Source organism: Polyodon spathula, chromosome 9 (genome assembly GCF_017654505.1).
Source record: "Polyodon spathula isolate WHYD16114869_AA chromosome 9, ASM1765450v1, whole genome shotgun sequence".
Classification (NCBI taxonomy): Eukaryota; Metazoa; Chordata; class Actinopteri; order Acipenseriformes; family Polyodontidae; genus Polyodon; species Polyodon spathula.
Genome location: NC_054542.1, coordinates 30,706,884 through 30,728,820, shown reverse-complemented (window position 1 = coordinate 30,728,820; position 21,937 = coordinate 30,706,884). Strand labels below are relative to the sequence as shown.

Here is a 21,937-nt window from a genome sequence, read left to right as displayed (position 1 = left end):
TTCATCAACTAAAGGTTCAAAGATTAGGTAGGACATTTCAGGGCCAGTTTAAATTGTCCACACAGTATACAGTAGGTGACGAACTCCTAAAATGAATTTCTCTTTATTTAAGCAGAGTGTTGTTAGGTATGAGGCAAAGGCCATAAGCATGACACGTATTGAGACATGACTTGGAGTCATTAAAATATGTACAGGTCACCGTCAGCTGGTTTCACAGATACAGATTAGCTGTGATATTGGACTGCCTTCATTTAAATGGTATTTGGGTAGTTTTTTGCTTATTCATGTCAGCGAAACCAGTTGCATAAGAAACAATAGGAAAAATCATTATAAGAAAAACACCCGGTACCAAATAAATGACAGGGGCACCTGCCTTGTTGGTCCAGAGCTCAACTTACTGCATAGTATACCCTTGCATTATACTGTATTATGGGACACTGTGCTGTTGTGGTGCCAGTCTGTAGAAATATATTTTGATTTATTGAGATGGTAGATGACATTTATTATGGGCCTCTGATGAAGCAGAACTTATGAGCTCCAGTATATAAAGTAGATATGTTGCTTGATTGATACTTAGTCCTTATAAAACTATACAGCAGTACATCATGGTGAAAGCCTAATAAAGAGTGTTGTGATAGCTCAGTAAAACACAGCTCATGGCGACAGCTGAAAACATGACAACGTGTCTGAAATGTATGGTTCAGTGGTTCAGTGTACAGCTATTTTGTATATGACCGAATAACTTTCCTTGTCAGACTTCAAAAGTTCTCTATTTTGGATCACCAGGAGGTGGCAACTCCAGCTTTGCATTACCATTTTTTTTTCTCTATTTCTGTGCTGTGTATGACTTGTGTTGTCACACAAAAACAAATCAGTTCACTAACCTGTGTTCTTTCCATTAGGTTTTGCATAAAAACATAGGCATGTTTTTTTAATTTTTTCATTTGTGTTATTCCTTCCCATCATTCACTTCAGATAGTGAATTACATAATTTAATAATACAGAACAAACAGGAGTGAATTGTGCCTGGGCAAAAAAAAAAAAAAACATTTTAATGGCTTTAGTTTTAGTCATGGACTGAATCCCAGGCTAAAATTCTAAACTTACCCTTTGTTTGCAGTGTAAAAACCTAACTTCAGGGTTCCGACATTGACGATGGTTCCTTGATATCATGTAGGCCCCCACTTTGGAAAACCTTATGAAACATATAGATATTTTATACTAACTTTCTGAGAAATAAATTAATTTTAAAAACTTGAAAACCTGAAACACCCGAAAACCTTAAAAATTCCTATTAATTCTCAAGACATAATTTACCTCTGTGGGTTAGAAGCTAAATCTTTGAAATCCCTGGGTAGCGATATCATCTTTCAGTCTATTTGTTAAGGGCCGGTTTTAACAACCGTTTCTAACATATAAGCCAACACAATCCTGTAATGTTTTATGCGTTTGTTTTTTTAATCACAGTTTTTTTTTTTATTATTATTATTATTATTATTATTATTATTATTATTATTATTATTATTATTATTATTATAGCACAATTAATGTTACATAAATTTGGGTCCAAAGTCAAACATGTTTAAACTTATTATTAAACTTACTGGATTTGTATAGTATTTTGAGGCAAGGTTAGCGTATCATAGTGCTGAATCATTTTCCAGGTGCATGCATCAGACAGCAGCTCTGCCAAACTTTGCCAGCTTTGCCTAACAACAGCCACTGCAATTAGTACTACTATGTTACAAGGTACGGTATCCTGTGAATAGCTCAGTGATAATGTCGCCCTACTTTTGTCCCTGCTGATAAATATTCCTCCCACTGCTCATTTAAGTTATAGAATATGTTGGCAGGGTCTATATCTAGGTCTTGCATTGTGAGAATACCAAAAGCCTATGGCACAGCACTGAGGACCATATTGCAAAATCCTAACTCAGCTGAAAAGCTAGTACAATAACTCATTGTGCAAACAAGTCTCTTAATTTAATTCCCTGTATATTTTACAGTCAAAGCCCACTCCAAATCAACCCCCCCCCCCCCCTTAAGTGGGTGCTTGGCTGAATGGTAGAAATTGTTCTCTGCAATTAGCCAGATAATTTGCAGACACATCGCTCAGAAACGTGATCTGGAGTCTCATTGCTTAGGTGAGCTAAGATCTCTGTCCATCTGTGTTCTCTGTCATTGCTGCATGTTAAGGATTTCAGAATTTTTTCTCTTTGAATATGCTGCATAGAGATATATTATATTCATCAAATATTATGTGCAGATTATGATCAAATCTGATAAAGGATGATATGAATACTAAAAAAATTTGTGGTTAGTTCTGCACATTCATTTTCATTTTACATGGCAGTTCTCTCTATATATAGATATATATTAGTTTGTTTATGTTTTGGTGGCAGTACCAATTATTGACCACAAGTCTTTCTATTGGTTCTGGTTCATTGAGTACTGTGTCTTGTACATTTCACAGATGGAAATGACATTATAAAAAGTAGCAGCCATGCATGCAGTAGTGTTGGATTCTGATGACTAAATAAATGTTGTACCATACAGAAAAATATATCTGTGCCAAACATCTGGCACATACATGCATTGAACTACTTTCTATTTCCATACATTGGCAGTGTCTGGTGTAGAAATTGTTTTAGAAAGGATAAACATCCACGTTAATGTTACAGAGTATTTAAGACACCTTGAACTGTATTGCTTAGTTGTTTGATATAGTAGATACTGTATGTAAATTAGAATATGTTTTTCCCTACCCCTGATGTCTTATGTGACTGCTATAAATCATTTGTAATGAAATATACACCACAATAAATGTTTAGAAACAAAATAAATACATCTAACTTCTGCTTTAGTGCAATTCTTTTTTATATACATTTGAAGGGTAGGTGATTAAGATCTGCCAATGTTTAGATCTAGTGTATAGACCCAAGGGTTGATAATAGGAATGAGTGTACCTTTCACACTAAATCGTTTACTGAACCTTGATTAGAATTTACTTGACATGGAATTTTCTTCTTTAAAAAAAAGCCATGAGTAACGGTATGGCCCTGTATTGTATTGTACAAGCAAAAATGCACTCACACTTCAAACTGAGGTCTACAGCTATGGCCAAATGTTTTGTCCCAGGGTTGAGAATTGCATTCTAATGTTCTCCAATCTTAGAAACTACAAAATGATACAGTTTTTCATGTTAGATTTTGTTAGAATTAACCTATTTTGCTTCATGAAGTCAAATGAAACCTGCTGAATAATGTTACATTAACATATTGAATTACACACTGCTTTGTAGTTTTCTATATACGTAACAAAAAACTGACATCAAATTGAAAAATCTAACATGAAAAACTGTATCATTTTGTAGTTTTTAAGATTGGAGAACATTAGAATGCAATTCTCAACCCTGGGACAAAAGATTCAAGCTGGCATATAAAGATTAATTATCCATTTTTATAGATATGGATTGAGATCTAATGTTTCGTTAAGTCCACGTGGTTTCATAGATTTTAAAGTATAAATCCAGAATGACACTTCTCATTCGCAAATTAATTGTATTACCACCTCTCTTAAAGACTGAGACTTTTGTGAGTCCTATAAATTTAAGACTTAATCAAGAATTTGTACAATAGTTTTAGTTTTACAGCCTAGACCAAATTCCTATTTTATACTTTTAAAATGTTTTTTTTTTTTTTTTTTTTATGTATTTTATGAAAACACAACTTTACCTACTGTTAGCTTTATTTAAAAAACATATAATAGTAATTATGTGGTTACATATGCTTCTTGGTAATGTAACATGTTAGTTTGTTTACTAGAACTGAAAGCATTATAGCAATACTATAAAACTCACAAGAAAAGGGTACTTATTTTTAGACGGGTGACAGGAGGAACATTTCATTATTGATAATGAATCAATCAATCCAAATAAACACAACAAATCTTTGGCTGCTTCCACAAGTTATAGTCATAAAATCCATATACAAAGTAACAAAGTTGATTGAACTGGATCCATTAGGCCCCTTAGTTATTATCTTTGAAGTACATTTTAAGTTAAGTGCACTTTTATGTTACCTCAAGCTAAAGTTTTACAAGAAGCCTCATCTCTAAATCTCTTGATCTTTATTAATATCAGAAAGCACTATGTGCACTACTGGATATTCTGTGATATTGCATCCTCTAACTGAACCTTTTTTTTTTCTGTGATCAAAAAGTAAATCCCTTAGGAAGATTACCCAGAGAGAAATCAAGAAAATCTTGCAAGTTAAACATTTCTAAGCATCACCTTCAGAAAAGACTTCTGTCTAGCATGACTGAAGAATCAGATCTTGAAGTAGAGGTCTTCACGGGTCGGGTCTGATTTTGTTTACTCAGTAATACACAAACTGTCGATTACTATTAAAGAGGCTCTCTTTGGTACTATAAATCATTGTTTATAATTCCTGTTGTGTGGATTGGCTTCCCCAGTAGCTCATGACATGGCTGCAGAGCGCAGTAGCAGACACGTGACCCATAGCGAAGGTGTTTCTTTTAGATCTTTCTTAAAAGTTGGAGTAATGGATTTGTTTATGAAGGAAGCGAAAGAAAAATTTAAGAAAAAGGAAATTCCATGAACAAAAGCTCACAGAAAAATGCAGGTCTGTGGTGTGGGAATCGTTTGTTGTTATTGTGGACAAAGGAAAACAAGTTTTGCAAAACACAAATTTTACACCTCAGTTCCATCTGTTCTTGTGCTAAGTTTGTAATAAAATCACGCATTAACAAGATTGTACTTTAGTTCATTTGATTTTCAGATAATGTACTCACCTCTGTATCTTTTACACAAACGTATCATATATTTAACTTTATAGTCCTCTGTTTAGGTTCATGATGGAATAAACACTGTCTGTAGTTCAGCCAGATTTCCAGGCTGACTGGAAAAAAAAAAAAAAAAACACTGCTTTAATACTGTATCTAGTCAGTGCATATATTAAGTTGGGGAAGGAAAAGCGTTCCACTGTTGGTTCGGATCCGGGTCTGATAACAAGAATTTCACATCGGGTTGGGTAAAATTGTTGGTTCATGGTCGGTCGGGTTGATTCATTTGGACCCTTGAAGACCTCTACTTTGAAGTAATGCAAAAAAAGAAAAAAAAGAAAACCTTCAATGACAAAAAACTCCAACAGGGGATTTTGTTCTGGTCAACACTTAGACCTAGTGGAGCGCTACAGTTAGCTAGGTCTGCAAAAACTATGCCACATCTTCACAAAAACCACTTCAGAAAACTGTGTAGCTAGATCCCACACCAGCCTTATGTCAGCAGTTCACTTAGTCATTAGAGGATATTGTCAAAATAATGTTTAGTATATCGATACCAAAGCCAGTTATTAAAAAAAGTAACACAACAACCATCTTCATGGTTAAACAGACAGATTTCCAAAACTAACCTGGAAGCCTGTTTGCACCAACAGCAGTAATAATTGTTACAAATACATATATTGCTATGTTGTTTGTGTAATATAGTTATTGTTATCTAACAACATTCTTTGAGCAAAAAGAATGTTGTTAGATAACAATAGCAAAACGGAAGCAAAAAAAAAAAAAAAAAAAAAAGCAAAAAGGAACAAAAGGTTTTGCTGGCTTTAACAAGTTGCTTTTAGTAGTTTTCCATCAAGGCATAGCATACTACGCAGGACGTCACATTTCAGACAGTCAAGAATCTCATTTCTGTAGTACACAAAAATGCATAAAGGCCAACATTGCAAAATCCAAAGGAAGCAAGACACTTACTGTATGGCTGGAATTTGTAAACCAGTCATACAACCCACAATGCACAGATTAAAACATGAACTGCAGGACAAGATACCCGTTATACTGATAACATCAAAGCACTGAAGCCATACCCTGGTAATAATATACACTATCTGATTAACTTAATACAACAATCGTTTAGAAATAATCATAGTCATTGTTTAGGAATAAAACATGTATTTAAAATGTTCTACATATTGCATGTATTATAGTTATAATTTGTAATAATAATCACACAAGTGCCTAATAGGTGTGTACATCGTAATTAGTGTTATTTTCATCATATACTTTATTAAATCTCTTGCATGATATTAGCATTGTGGTTATTTGGTACCTGAGGTGTTCCTTGACAGGGGTAATCACTTAAAATCTAGCTGATAAGGATTCTTGCAGAGAGTACTTAATTAAGTTGAGCAGAGTGAACTGTTCTTCACCACCAGCATAAAAGCCCCCTTTATCTTCCAGCATCTCCCATCTCCCAATCTCCAGCTACATTCGACTATATTCATTAGAGCCAAACTCTCCATGCATCACCAAAATGAAGATCTTATTAGTCACAAATGAGTTATCTGTCTTTTAGAAATCAGGCACCACACCTTTAAAGCTATGACTTCTCTAGACTGGTAGCTTTCCTCTGTTATCAAATCCCCTAATTTTTTTCTCTACTTACCCCCCGCACAATATTTTGTGGCTGATCAAAGGCTGTTCATCCCCCGAACAGCATGAATACACTGTCAGTAAACACAACAAGGTAATACACATAATAAGCACACTTACCCTGACAGCTTTGCAATCTTCACAAAGCTAAACACATCCATGAGTGCAGCAGGCTGTTGTGTGTTTTGTAGTTAAAATGTTTGTTTACTCCAGCTTCATGGTGTAAATTTCTTAAAAGCAAGATAGGGTTAGGCAACACGAGGAAGAAATAATATCCCTCTGTTAGGATTTCTGTGTTTTAGAAGCATCAGTCTGTCCCAGCGTATGTAGTAGATATTCAACCGCCCTAGAGTAGGATTTTGGGGTCCTGTTACCCAGCGTATGTCAGTAGATATTCAAAGCCGCCCTAGAGTTATGTTTTTTGAATATATAGTGCTCATGCTAGTATGCCCTCAGGTAGAGCTTCCATATTTCTGCATAAAGCCACCTTCATTTAGTTTTCATGACACTGCTGGATTATCATACTTCGAACACGTGTGCAGTAACTTCTCCCCCTACCCCCCCCTGGCCAAGGTGGGGGGGGGGGGGGGGGGGGGGGGGCTGTGTGTGAATTACTGCTGGTGAAGGTTCTTAGATCCCTTATTTTTTTTCCCTGACTGCACTAGGAAGATTAATCTCTTTTCTTCCTTTTTTAAAATTCTTTTTCCCTGATTTGTAACTGGTGACAAAAAAAAGAGAAGAGAAGGTTTAGTGTTGTGAAAGGAAGAGCCAGGGGTACTGAGCAGAAGCAAGCTGGTGTAGTGTTGTAGCAGAATGAGTTGCTTCAGGCAAGGAAATATCCTGTCAAACTGTTTTTTTTTTTTTTTTTTTTTTTTGCTGCTTTAGTGGTGAAGACACAAGAAGACAAGCCACATAAGTTGTTCTTAAATTGTGTTAAAATACTGAATTTGGGATTATGGTTGCGTTTATAAGCATATTTTGAATTTACTGTTCACAAAGCCTTTTTTCTTTCAACTATTTTAGTATTTGTGTTACAGTATATGTGTTACACACATTTCTTCTCAATTTTCAAATCTCTGTTTAAGAGCAAACACTTGTAAACCAGTTTTAAGAAAATAGTGGCCATACAGTAGTTCTTTACCATTGTTGCCCATTACATCATTTCTAAAATATTTAGTTTTCTGTTATTCAACTGCCACGCTAGCTGCTCACTGTTCTGGTTAAATTGTTTTGCTCTGTACTTGCAATCAGTGTGTGAGTTATGAGGATATATTTATAAACTTAAGTTCAGGTATCACAATCCAGAGAAGCTGTCCTCTTCCCAATCAGATGCTTCAAACAGCATTTAAACTAATCAACAGTAGTATTCCGGGATGTTTCCCATTACTAAAAAAATCCCAACCTGGTAAAGGCACAATGCTATGGTGTGAAGGGTGAGTCATTCTATCAGGGGAGTGCGGCTTTGTGTCCTGGTTGTGCTAAATTTCATATCTTGGCTGGGAATCCTATGGAAAGCACTGTACTGATCCTGGCTCTAGAAATAAATTGGCAGAGACTGCTTCACCTCGCTGCGATACAGTGGCCCCTACTAGTCAGGAATTCCGAATGAGCTCGAGTGGACACTGCAGGGCTAGAGGTGGAATTGGAAGTACAGCTATAGCCAAAAGTCTTTCATCAACCTATAGAATTAACTCATTTTGCTTCATAAAGTTGAATGAAACCTCCTGGATAACGTTAACATATTGAATTACATAATGCTTTGTAGTTTTCCACATACTGAACAATGGGACATTTCAAAACTGGACATTTCAAAATCTAACTTTAATTTGCAGTCTGATAGTTTGACTATTCAGGCATTGTGACTGAGACCTTCATTTTTAACCGTGAGGCTACCGGTTTGCATCCAGCCCATGCCTTTCCATTCAATTCAATAAATACTACCTGTTTTGCACTTGCTTTAGCTACATAGGTCATGCAGTTTTGAAAGAAACACAGGTTATTGCAAATACGTCTTCAGAGTCAAAACAGTCTCGCGAGTATTATGTTGGCCCCTCGCAAGTATGAGTCAGGCCATTGTAAAATGAAAATAAAAATATAAAAAATGTAAAGTCAAGAAAGAAAGTCAAGCGGCAACAAGGAGCTCTGCTGTCATATCTAGACAAATACGTCAAAACTTCACCCTGTGTGTCCAATTAACGTGTTGTTGATGCAGAAGTCTTCATGTTTTGGCAGAGCGCGTCATATATACTACCGGGGAGCGTTCCTCCTAAGTCCCCCGTGTAACATTCTTGACTGTTATATTCTCTTTATTTTGTACGATTGGCAAGTTCTATTCTTTCCCAGTTCGTGCCCAATAAAAATCTGCTTCAAGAAGCAAATTAATCTCATTCAGACTCTTCACAATAATCATCTCCAAAATATTGATTTCTGCTTACCAATGTAACGTTGCCACATTTGCACTTTCTGACTGACGAAGTGGACACCCTCATGTGAGTGTACTCGATCATAAGAAATGTAGGTAATGCTTTATATTGCGTGGCACAAATTAATATTAAATAGATATGCAATTGCATATTACATTTACGTTAGAATAATATTAAATAGATATGCAATTGCATATTAAATTTACATTAAATTTAATCAAATTTCCTTGTTACTTTCATTAACATTAAAGTCAGATTAACTTTAAATTTAAAGTATTATGGATTTTCTTCTTGTTACTGCATCTTATAAAGTGATTTATGATGGTGGTCCACTGTGAAAGGCTCGATATAAAATAAAGATTGATTGATTTGATAACTAGATCGGTCAAATCTAATTTTAGATTTACATAAAAAGGACAATGTTTGCAAACAGTTTTTATTTCATTTAAGTGACAGCACACATGCGGTATGGCTTGCCTGCTTGATTTCTGAAGGTGAGCAGTAGCCTACCGTTTTATTGACATAATGTGAGGGGGTGTTTTGTTTTTTGTTTTTTTGTTTTTTTTAAATTGTGTTTCAAATACAAGAGTTCTGCAAATTCTTTGCACATTTGATAACATTTTATGGCCAATCATTCTGGTAGAAGGAACTAAAGAAACTTCTTAATCTATGATACAATTTAATTAAAAGTTCAGTGGTAAAACTAAAGGTTTGAGACAAATCATTTTTTAAAAACCAATATTAAACTCCAAGGAGTTAATTATGCTGACAGTCTGAACCTGCCCACATGTAATGCGACATCCTCAACCTGCTGTATGTGTGGGCCTAATTACATCTGCTGTGCGCAATAATGTCAGTGTAATGAACACCTTGTTGCCCCCTGTTGGTTTGTACTGTGTCTCAAAAAATACACCTACATGACCCATTGTTTTATTCCCAAAAATCCACTGTGCTCCTGTCTTCTGAATGTTCACCTTGTTTTTACCATGTAGCAAATAGTAAGAATGAAACCCAACCTCAAGGGAACTTTAGTGCATTGGGGTTTTCTAGAATCTGTTCTAACTCCTCTGAAAGTCAGAGAGCCCTAGTTCCAGTAGAAAATGCAATTTAAAAGATAAGAAAGTAATGCATTCACTCAAATCTAATGAATTGAAAAGGAGTTTCTTGTGAAAAGGCAATCGCTGTGTCTCCTATTGTTACAACCCTCATGATTCCTGCAACCAGGAAATCTAAAACAAAGAATACACGATGAAAATAGAATTGTAGACAAGCAAAGCAAATACTGCTGCATTTCAAGGTAGTATATACTTAATTCATGTTTCTGTTGCTATTCCTTTGAGGATCTAGTACTGTAAGTACATTTAATGACAGCCCTCTTGCTTCGATCACTGGCATCAATAGGGGAAAAGAAGTTTAACATTTAACATTGATAAGAGTTATCAAAATCTAATTTAAATTGACAAACCAAATACACTTTGCCTTGAAAAGATTCTCATAAGTGAAAGTCCAAAAGATATGTTTTTAAAGGGAAGTTGTTGAAATAGTAAATTATGTTACCTATTAAGGAAGAAAAAAGTCTGAAGCCACAAGCAGATATTTAGCAAATTATTATTTAGAGAACAGAAAAATCCCTTTAATACATATTGGTTACCCAACAGATTCCAAATAAAGTCTACTTCACTTATCTTTTCTTAAAACACAACAGTAACTGAAACTTTTTCTGATAGAAAAAACAAAATCAATTCAATAGGGTGATAATACTGGTAAATCTTGAAATGATTCAGTCTGCGTAGAAAGTGATACAGTCTATGGATTGGAAGGTTTAATTTAAATATTTTAATACCAAAGTGTAAACAAAAATCATCTGGAATAACTAGTGCTATAATCATGCCTCCATCTGTGTAAGATAAAAAAAAAAGCTGAAGTAAACGAGGACTGACAGGGGAAAAGCTGTAATAGTTGACTATTGAGGACTGACAGTCTACAGCTGTAATAGTTCTGTGCTGTTGGAATTTATTACCTTACAAATACAAATACGACTCAAGGGCACTTGATAACCATCAGAGTATAAAGCAATTACTGCTCTCTGTCCACCCTCCAAATAACTAGATCTCAGAAGAGAATTACTGCTCTCTGTCCACCCTCCAAATCACTAGATCTCAGAAGAGAATTGTCCTGCAGTAATCCTATTTGCAATACCACCTGTCCCGTCACCCCTCCTTTCCCCTCACTTGCAACATTTTAATCCAATAGATGAAACAAGCCTTGTGTGACAAATGCATCTTATTAATAGTGCTGTGTGCACTTGGGCATCATATTTAATACCACATTCCATTAGAGATTAATGAACCTTTTACCTCCTAACATTCTTTAAAGGAGTTATAGCTATATAAATGATTCCCTAAACCACAGTTTCCCAATCATGGTCCTGAGGGACCCCTGTGTCTGCTAGTTTGCATTCCAGCTGATTATTCCATTCCAATTACTTAATCAAACCCTCAATTGAACTAATAATGTGCTTAATTAGACCTTTTTAATTGTTCTCAGCTCCTAAAAAGTTGCAGACTTCGAGTTGCTTATAAAATTGAATAGTTAACTTGAAATCTTCAACTGTTTAGAAGCTGAAAACAGTTCAAAGATCTAATTAAGTTAATGAATAGTTCAATTAAGTGTTCAATTAAGTAACTGAGAACTCAGCTGGAATGAAAACCAGTAGACACAGGTCCCCCAGGACCATAATTGGAAAACCCTGCCCTAAACCATACCTGTCAAGCATTTCCTTTTGTTATGCTGGTCTCACGTATATTTTTCAAAGAATAGCAAACATCTATTTTTATTTAACTTCTTCAGGGTCTGCCCAATGTTAAATATCCCGCCGGTGACCTGGCCCTTTAACTCTTTTTACTCAGGCACTGTGAGAGACAGCCCTGCTTGCGGTACACCACTAGAAAGAGGAGATTCAGAGCTTTAAACCAAATAATATCAAGTATCATATTTGGTAAAAAGAAAAAAAAAATTATTTGATTTATTTTTTGCGTGTTTTTTATTAATTGTATGTTGTATTTATTATATTTTATTTTATTTATAACTTAAGTTAAGATCGTTATACTGGAATTGAGTATCTAGGAAATCTTGGACAAACTGCCCAGTCATTCAGTGCAACCAAGAGAGAGCAACTTCAAATTACATTTTCTCTCTTTTTTTTTTTTTTTTACAGCCCACTTGTCTCTTTATGATGTTTGCAAAGTCTGTCAAAGAACTTTTACTTCAGTTCTAGTTGCCTTCCATAATGTAAGCTAAATCAGTCTTTATAATTGTAAGAGCCAACATTATCTAGCGCACAGCCGTGAATAAGCAGATCACTGAATAATCTGGCTCTCACTTTTGTAAAAATCTTTCCTATGTTACATAAAAAGTAAATGTTTTATTATGGCATGTTTGACAAAGGTAGCATGACCTAATTGTAATGTTAGTGTTTTAATGTGCCCCTTTTTCAACAGAGGGTCACAGGTATTTCTAAGAAGTTCAGCAAAGCGGGAAATTCTGTACAGCAATGCAGAAGGCTTTATATGTAGCTGACAGAATGGTAAACGACTCCATCGACAATACAATTCCAGAAGGCAATGTTAAACATCAGCACTGAGGGGAAACAAACCCTGAACAGCGCATACCAGTAAGGTCAATATAGTGATTTATGTCTTAGTTACTTTAGACACTATTCACCATGGTTTGTATACTAAACTGCCACGGCTCATTAGGTTTAAGAAATGTGTGAAGTTGTAAGTTCTATAGAAAAAGTACAACACGACTTTAAGTTAGCAGTGCTAACTATTAAGTGGGTCGACTTTCCAACCTTTCACTTCCAGGTGCTCAATACTGAAGATAATCTATTCATTACCCTTAGCACCTGTAACTGATGAGAGATCTGCTCTTCCCAGACTGATAAAGATATGCATGTATAACAACTCTTTCCCCAGAGGAAATATAATGTCTGGTGTATGGCAAGTGAGAGAAGAATGCTGCCTTGTCTCTAAACTAACAGTGTATTTGTAATTGGGCTTTTGTGTTTACAAATTTGTTTCATGCTTTGTGTTCAGTTCTGGAATGTGATGGGTGGCCATGAATAACTGCTTAAAAAATAAACACTGAAAAGGAAATATTGTAAATAAACTGTGAAGAAGCCCTTCTTGTATGCAAACTTATGAAAATGCATAATGAGGAATGTGCTGCTGAAACTACAGGCCATACGAGTGAGGCATCATCTTTAACATAAGTTTCCAACAGCCCTGCTGCTAATGTCTTAGTTTACAACCAGCTTGGACAGAGATAAAAGAGGAACATTGACTTGAATTAGGTCAGTGATTAAGCTGTGATTTTAAACAAGGATTTTCAATCTTTGAAACAAGAAAACTTCCGCAATTCTAAAGGTATGTGCCTCTGATATTGTGTGACCCTGAGCAAGTCACTTAACCTCCATGTGCTCTGTCTTAGGTGAAACGTTGTTGTAAGTGACTGCAGATGATGCATAGTTCACACACCCCAGTCTTGTATCTTGTAAAGCGCTTTTCGATGGTGGTCCACTATGAAAGGCACTATATATAAAGAAAGATTTGAAAATAAATAGTATTACCAAATGACTCAGAATTGCACATTGATGGATTCTGTGAATAGTGTATTTTAAGTTCAAGAGCTGTCAGTCTGTAAATGTTGAATCATCTTTGGTCATTTCAGCTCACAAAAAGGAGGCACTTATTCACACAAAGTTTAGAGGGTGTAAGGAATGGGTTGTCAAGCCATTATGTTGTTGTTGATTCTTTAGGAGCCCTCTGAATGAGGTTTCAAGGTTTTAGAAAATGAGCGAGCATTGTCAGCCTGAAAGATGCCCTCTTTTATTACAGTATGTTCTTCTGTATTTAGGGCATATTCATACATGTACACCTCTCAATTACAGCTATCTAATTACAGCCCTACTGTAATTGAAAAGGGAAGGGACCCAACTTGAAATTGGAATAATTCTAAGCTTTTCTGGGTCACTGTGAACACTGGATTCAAGGGATATATATATATATATATATATATATATATATATATATATATATATATATATATATATTGTGAACGATCCTCTCACTCTCACAGTTTGTTGCCCCTTTTAAAATAGACTCAGGACACAGAAATGGAATTGATTTAAGCGCTGACGCGCACTTTTAATAAACACCAATCAAATAAATTAAACAAAACAAACAAACACCTAGCTCCTTCTTGGAGCACTAACTATACAGTCTGGAACCTAACTCAACCAGGACAGCTAAGCTGTTTATCTGTAACTCAAACACAAAACTCATATGGTTTAACACAGCACTTTACCTTCACTGCTTGGAAGCAGATCACAACTTCTGCCTCCCTACACACAGCAGTCCTGAACAAACTGCCTGTCTTGCTTAAATACCCTGCACCTGGCTCTAATTTACAACTACCACCAGGTGCAGGGGGTTACTAAACAGTAACACAATTAAGCAATAAGCAATTAAACAATTAGCTCAATAACACCTAAATGTGCATTTTCACATGTTTTAGCAGGGAAGGATTTTAACCCCCTCCCTGCTACCTTACTATATATATATATATATATATATATATATATATATATATATATATATATATATATATATATATAGATAGATAGATAGATAGATAGATAGATAGATAGATAGATAGATAGATAGATAGATATCATAATGAAGTATTATTTGACAGGGAAGAAAGATAGCAGAGCAGAAGCCATGAGATAAAGAAAAGCTTGAATTCAGAAAGTTCAATAATAAGGTTTTTATTCTGTAGGGGTCTGCTGGCACATTGTGAAAAACTAAGAAGCAGTTAGTGATCCAAGAAGAATATTAATTACCACTGGAATCAACTGCAAAATATTCTTTGACTATATGTCCAGCAGCTTAATTTTCATTTCTTACAGAAATTCATGAACTACGCTTTACTGCCTGGATTCTGACCACCACTCTAAATAGCACTGGTACAATACCTGTACAGTGGGCTAAAGGGCTTGGACAAATTTAACATTGATTGGATGTCCTAAAATATCAGACTCAATCTATACAGCCTTCTCACCCCAATCACAAGACAAACACAAAAAAGTTAAAACAAGGTTATATTCATTTGGGAAGCAAGCCACATCCACTAAAATTGACTTAACAAACCAGGACAGTGAGGAATAGGTTTTATGATTCAACAAAGGCCTTCTAAACATGCTTCATGTGAACCAGAACCATTGGAATAAAGTTGTACTGACAGTACAAAAATAATTTAATATTGTATCATATACTATATTACAATCACTTACTCCCTGGAGTTTGCATTTCTTCTTTGAAAACAGGTGCTGTATTGACTTTAAATCCCACCTGATATTGGAAGATATGAGTGAGTGTGTTATTGAAAAACACCTCTCATTGCACACACTTTCAGAACAAAATCAAACTACAGCAACAGAGCTAGATAGTAAATGATAGCAGGTATTAATTTGCTGGTTATCCTATGGCCTGCATATAGCCAAGAGATACCTGTGTAAAACTGTACAATTATATAAGATAAAAGAGTAAAGGGGAATCGTCTTGAATCCTACACTGTCTCCAGTGATTTATATGTCAAGTTGGTTTATTAAACTCAGCACAGTGGGTATAGTACCCTGGGATAAAAGTTAAAAAGAATGAATGTCAAAAAATATTAAGGTGCATAATAACCTACCAGGTGAGTTTTAGAAGCTCAATCCTTTGGGTAATAATAATATTTTCTTAACAGTGCTTTGTCTGTGCATTTGGAGCTTTCCAATGTTAATTATATAACCCATGCAATTCCTGAAAGTGTAGGACACTTATTAGCATCTTCCCAATGAAGCATTAACCCCACTATTATACACAATCAGAATGCTATACATTCCTATATAAGAATATCCTATAGAAATGTTGCAGAAGATTTATAAGCCACACAAACCGACCCAGTTGAAATGTTTGGTCCAGATATCAGAGCGGCATTCACATAAATTATTCAGTTTAAATTGCAATGACAGATTCATTTGGTAATGTTTGAATCAATGACCAAACAATGTATGGGTTTGTTGATTAGCTAAGGGTTATATGTGTAACATGTGATACAATAAACAGGCTAAATAAAAATGCTAAGTGCATTATTTATTGTGTTTTAATTTCATATACATGTGCTAGTGGGTAAGCCTGCAGGTACCAGATCAAAAATTGTTTCAACATTGTATAATGGGAAGGGTTGCATGTAGGTTGACTCGTGACATTCAAAATAGAATCACAATTTATAATCCTATTACGTTCCCATTTTGCAAATACACACCCACCTGATGTATAAATATAAGTTCAGGTTATACACAATAAATAAACAAACAAACAAACAAATAAATAAATAAATACAGAAACACAGAAATACAGAAATACAGAAATAAATGTGTGTTTGTATTATGTAGCCTGTTTAAACAAATCTAGGGCTACAGAACATACCATTAGTAACTGTCCGAGGAGTGAATGCAGCATCTGTTCCCCACTTCCTTCATTGTTTTCCTGTTCAAATTTGTTTTGGACATTCATTTCCAGAAGGGGTAAATAAGTATCTAGGTTGGTTAATACATGAATTATAATGACATGTATACAGTAAACTCCTTTTATTGCATTATCAGTATTGTAAAGTGCTGCTGTTATGATCATGTTGTCCTTTTTGAATGACAGGAGACAATGACAGGAAAGTACAGTAGTGATGCACATGCTGCAAAGTGGAGACAGACAGGGGGTGCATTTATTTTAGGGGTCTGAGTGTGGACAGAATTCACTGTGACCCTGTCCTTTGAAGAATCTTTTTAATCCGTTTTATAAACATCCTCAAGGATGGTTACAACAACCAACACATTTAAGTGAATGTCATTTGACAGGGGTGTGTAGACTGGAGGCCATAAAGCTATAAGTATAAAATCTATTACCGGTAGGTCTTTTTGCCTCTACACCAGAAGGATATCACTTATGCCTGGAAACTCAGCTAGATAACAATATACCATGCATTCCTTTATTATAAGAAAGGAGAAAAATGCATTTATTTTTATTATGAATGTAGCTTGTCAGCTAAACTAGATGTGGTTTTGCAAGGATAGCGTGAAAATTAAATCTATTGAATTGATTGAGGTTCATTAAGGGGCGGTATATAGGTATTTTTAACTCTTAAGGTTAAATACATATTATTTTAATTCCTGTGAACAGCAATAAGGGAATGGCCAAATGGTTTAAATCAATCAGATAATGCCTTACACAACTGTAAGTTAGATACACTGAAATATAAACTGTAAAAGGTATTATGGTAATGAAGTTTGTGTAATATAAAAATGCCAAACTGTGCCCCTACAAAGATGTTCTATAAAAATTCTATCAAAAAAAATTGTATAAAATTTCTATAAAACCTCTATAAAATATAGCACCATTCTATAAAACCTCTAGGAGACTTATAGAATTTCTATAGGATAACCGGTATCTATAAAAACTCTATAGAACTTTCTAGAATTATTATAGAACATTTTCATATGGGTAACCATTCTGACCAGTCCTGTTACACACAAGCTTAAATCTTAAAAATGTGTGAAGAAAAATCTCCAGTTCATTCTTTCCAAGTTCTATGCCAACTGCCTATGGAAATATGTGAACATGCAACGCTTTGTATTGCATTAGCCGAGTGATTAAGGCTTATGTTTAAATTTTTGATATTCTAAAAATACCAGATTAAAAAAAAATATAATCCTATCCTGTTCTTGCCAACTAGCACAGACTACCTCATAAAAATGAGGGGGCGGGGGCTAGCAAGATTTCTCTCTGGTAAAAATGTATTTTCCTCCAGAGCTTTCTCAGAGGTAGTTAATTTTCCAAGTCGTTATGTAAATAATAACCCACCGCACGCCCTGGGTGTGTTGTGAGGCAAGAGGCCGCAGGCCGAGTGCCTTGAACCACCCAGGAGGTGCGGTAAGAATTGTCACACAATCTTGGAGTGGGTTATTTTGCTTATAAATAGAAATAAATTATGTATCCTTCCACGAAGAAAAAATTATCCCTGAAAACTGTTTGATTGTAACATATATTATGTACTTTTTTTATTTGCCATAAACATTACATTGAACTGCCAATTTATAGTAAAATTTTTTGAGATAAAATTACATTTGTGAATTGAAAGCAGACCCACATCTGAGGATGGATTCATGGAACAGCTAAACACTGAACTGCACTGGCACTCGTGGGAGTGTTTTATTTATTTTTTTATTTTTAATTAAATACCACAGTATATTTGCCAATTTTTCTCTGCATATATATACACACACACACACACACACACACACACACATACACACAACTATTGCCCTATCGTTCTTACACCACTTGTCAATAGTCTGTCTGTCATGTGACTGGTTCACATCACTGTCAGCCTCAATCCTTTTCAAAGGACTGCCTTTCTCCCCAAGAGAAAAAGGCTGAACAACAATTTACAGTGAATACTGAACTACAAAACATATTACAAAATAAAGATGCTCCAAACACTAAAATGGTGATTAAAACAATTTTCTGAAATTCACACAAATTCAACTCACTAGCTTTGCTAACTGTACAGTATGAATTTCAAAACATTTTCTGTTATTTATTTATGTTATTAATTCATTTATTTACTTGCTTATGCTGTATCAGCTATATTTAAACACAATATAGAAGTCAATATTTATTTATGTATGCTGTATCAGCTATATTTAAACTAATATATAAAGTCGTATTTACTATCCAACATTGCCTCACTTACTTTCTTGACTGATTCACATATTATATATGTACTGCAGATTCAGCCATAGTGGAAAATGAAATGCCCCTCGGGAAAACTATTGTTACCTCCAGGGTGCGGCTTGGGGCATTATAGCCCCCTCTCGGTAACAACAGGCTTCCCTCTGGTCAATCATTTTCTACTACAGTCCTCCTCCCCAGTACACATTTACTAAATATGTATGTTTTTAACAAAAATGCAGTGTACAAAAATGAAAACAATTAAATGTTTGTTTTTTTTTTTTTTTTTTGGGGGGGGGGGGGGGGGGGGGGGGGTACACAAAAGGTTTAAATGATTAAAAAATTATTTATTTTGGGATGTAGTAAAAGCGATACATTGGTTACTGAAGATTTGACTGAAGACCTAATAGCTTTAATTTGAACGACTTTAAATGTGTGTCTCTGTGTTTAAGTGATAACAAACTTTATAAAAGACAGAGCATAAAGAATATGCGGCTGCACAAACCCTAGAAGTTTCTACAAATTGTCATGCAGGTGTTAGATTGTATGCCATCAATCTTTTAAGCGCTTCACACTGATCAGCTAATTACGTTACCATGCTTGATGTGTGCTCAGCAAGTTGTAGAATTAATCAGCATACTCAGATTTTAGAAATACAGAAATTCTTTGTTATCTGATAAATTCATTGTTTTCTTGTGTTTTTTTTTTCTTAACACAGTCAAGGGACAGTGATTCTTCTTTGCTTCCCCTGCAGTCAGAATTACAATTTAAAAGTTATCCTTTAATGTAATCTTTCCCCAGAACTACAATTCTGCAAATATTCACTGATTGTTTTAATGAGATTATAAAAAATGTCTTGTATGCATTTTCCTACCTAGTACCTGGATTTGAAAAAAAAAAGTCTAATTCACCCATATTTTAAATATAAAATTAAATAGTCTTTCATAGTTTCAAATCTTAAGTCCAAAAAGAAGTAGTGTTAGATGTTATTACATAATTCTGTTTTTCACTCTATACGGCAATACAGCATTGCTGCTTATGTTATTAGTACCACAACAAAGTATCAAAGAATTAGATTTGGTTTCATATTCATAAACATTTTCTAGACTGTTGTAGGCTTCTATAAAAAAAAAAGATGACATACATCACGGTTTTGACAAATCACTGATAAAGTGATTAACTGAAGTGAAATGTCTCACTATTGGACTTCAGTTTCTTATAGCTGCAACTTATGATACATTTATGATTGAGTGCTTTTTATAAGGGGGGGGGGGGCATTTTTGAACTGTTGGTAACACTTTCACATTAAGTGTCTCCAACAACACTGTAACTACACTGTGAAGGTATGTGTGATTACATATTAATTGCATTGTGAATACACAACCACACGTGTAAATACAGTGTAATTACAAAAAAACCCCACTAACTGGTGCCATCATTTCCATCATTTCTATTTTGTTGTTAAACGTGTTGCTGCAATGTGTCACTACAGTATAATAATGGCTGAACTGCAGACAATGTAAATGTTATACAGAAATATTCAATCCATATTTAACTATGAACTTATAAACAGCCAAAGAAATTAAAGTTGCCATAGAAAACACTGATAGCTTAGGTCCACTTAATATAACATCCCCAAATGTTTTAGAAAGCTTGTGTAATTCATCAAAATGGTCTGCCTATAGCGCTATGCAGTTAATGGAAAGTGACAGAAGCAATTACTATCATCCATTTTCCTTCTCAATGAGCCTGACTCAATTACTTCCCTCTGAAATGGATGTGTATCAAACAGATAGCTTGTTTGCATTTTAGATGAAATTGAACAAGTGTGCTGACATTTTGTGTTTGGAGGAACTTCTATAATTAAAAAGCTTCAGTTCACAGCCTATGCCTATAGAAATCCATGGCAGAGACATGTAAAATTCTTAATTGAACTTTGGAGGGGCCTTGATGAACATATATTTATTGTTCATTATCTAGCATAATCCATTCTTGAAATTGAATGAAAAAGCTACAGTATGGACAAGATTTTTAGGAGTTTACTCCATTTTATTTACCTGTTATTTTACATTTATTGTAATTCACTGTATAACTCAAGGTCCAATTTGAAGTAGTGAACCATTAAAGACTAAGTAGCCTCAGATTGATTTATTTTTAGGTTTTACTTACTGTTCCCTCTCCATAATGTATCATTATGCGATTTTAATTGATTTTGTATATGTTTTATTGATAAGTGTGTTTTAAGATGATTTCATCTGAGTTAAGACCTGCTTTTCAGTTCACTTCCCTGCCACTGAAAAATGTAAAATAGTGCACAGTGTCTTTTTAGAGTCAGCACGATCTATTGATCTGCTGTTTTTGGGTCAAATTTCCCTTTGTTACTTCAATACACTGCTGTGTGCTTGACGGTGCTGGTGCTTATTAAATATAAGAACAAAATATTATGTGAAAAAAGCTCATTTGTAAGTAGGTTTAATAGTGGATTAGTTGTTTTCAGCTAGAGTATATTCGCTACCTTAAAAAAATAAATAATTGGCAGTACTGGACTAGTCAAGATGTCCAATATTTTTGGTGTCAGTATTTTTTTCCTTTTAAAAAACTGTTCTGAAAAATATGTCCCAATGTGTATTTGTACCAAACAAGGCCATTTCAAATGCCAGTATTTTGTAATTCAGGGCTTTGGTATCTTTGTTGCATATTTAGTCCATTCTGCAGTAAAACTATTGGAACATTTGAGTCAGTGCTTAAGCGTGCCAAGTTAATGCATGAGAAAGTACACTAAAGGTGAGCACCAACACTCAAGGGTTAATTCTGAAAATTGCCAAGACGACAATATTTGGATTAGTAATAATTAGCAGAGTAAGTGCCAAGTGTAACATAACAATAAGTCATATGCCTCCCCAATTGAAATGGACCAGAACTACTCTTTCACCTACAATTATATTACAGAAGCTGAAATGCTGTGGGCTTCCTGTTAATCTTGAAACTTCTTGTGTGCTTCTATAATTACTGAAATAATGCTTTTCTGTACAATATTTTATATAACTGAGCAGCATTTCATACTAAACTATGGAAAGTAGAAACAGAAACAATAATGTAGGACACTGCAACGAAGACTTATATACATGTAGTTTAACATGCTGACTCATGAAAAGTGCATTTGCTTAAAACTATCCTTGGCACTCCCCACCTATACTAACAGTGCCCTTCAGAAAAACAGCAAATACA

General features: G+C 34.8%; 1 protein-coding gene across 2 annotated transcripts in view; it reads right to left on the bottom strand.

The window, feature by feature from the left end:
* Positions 1 to 6,809, bottom strand: part of LOC121320670 (FERM and PDZ domain-containing protein 4-like) — a 99,617-nt gene extending 92,808 nt beyond the window's left edge. For both annotated transcript variants that reach the window (XM_041259220.1, XM_041259221.1), the window contains exon 1: positions 6,574 to 6,809. In XM_041259220.1, the coding sequence (XP_041115154.1) occupies positions 6,574 to 6,614 (41 nt within the window). In that variant the 5' untranslated portion in view covers positions 6,615 to 6,809. The remainder of the gene's footprint in view (positions 1 to 6,573) is intronic.
* Positions 6,810 to 21,937: the final 15,128 nt, after the last annotated feature.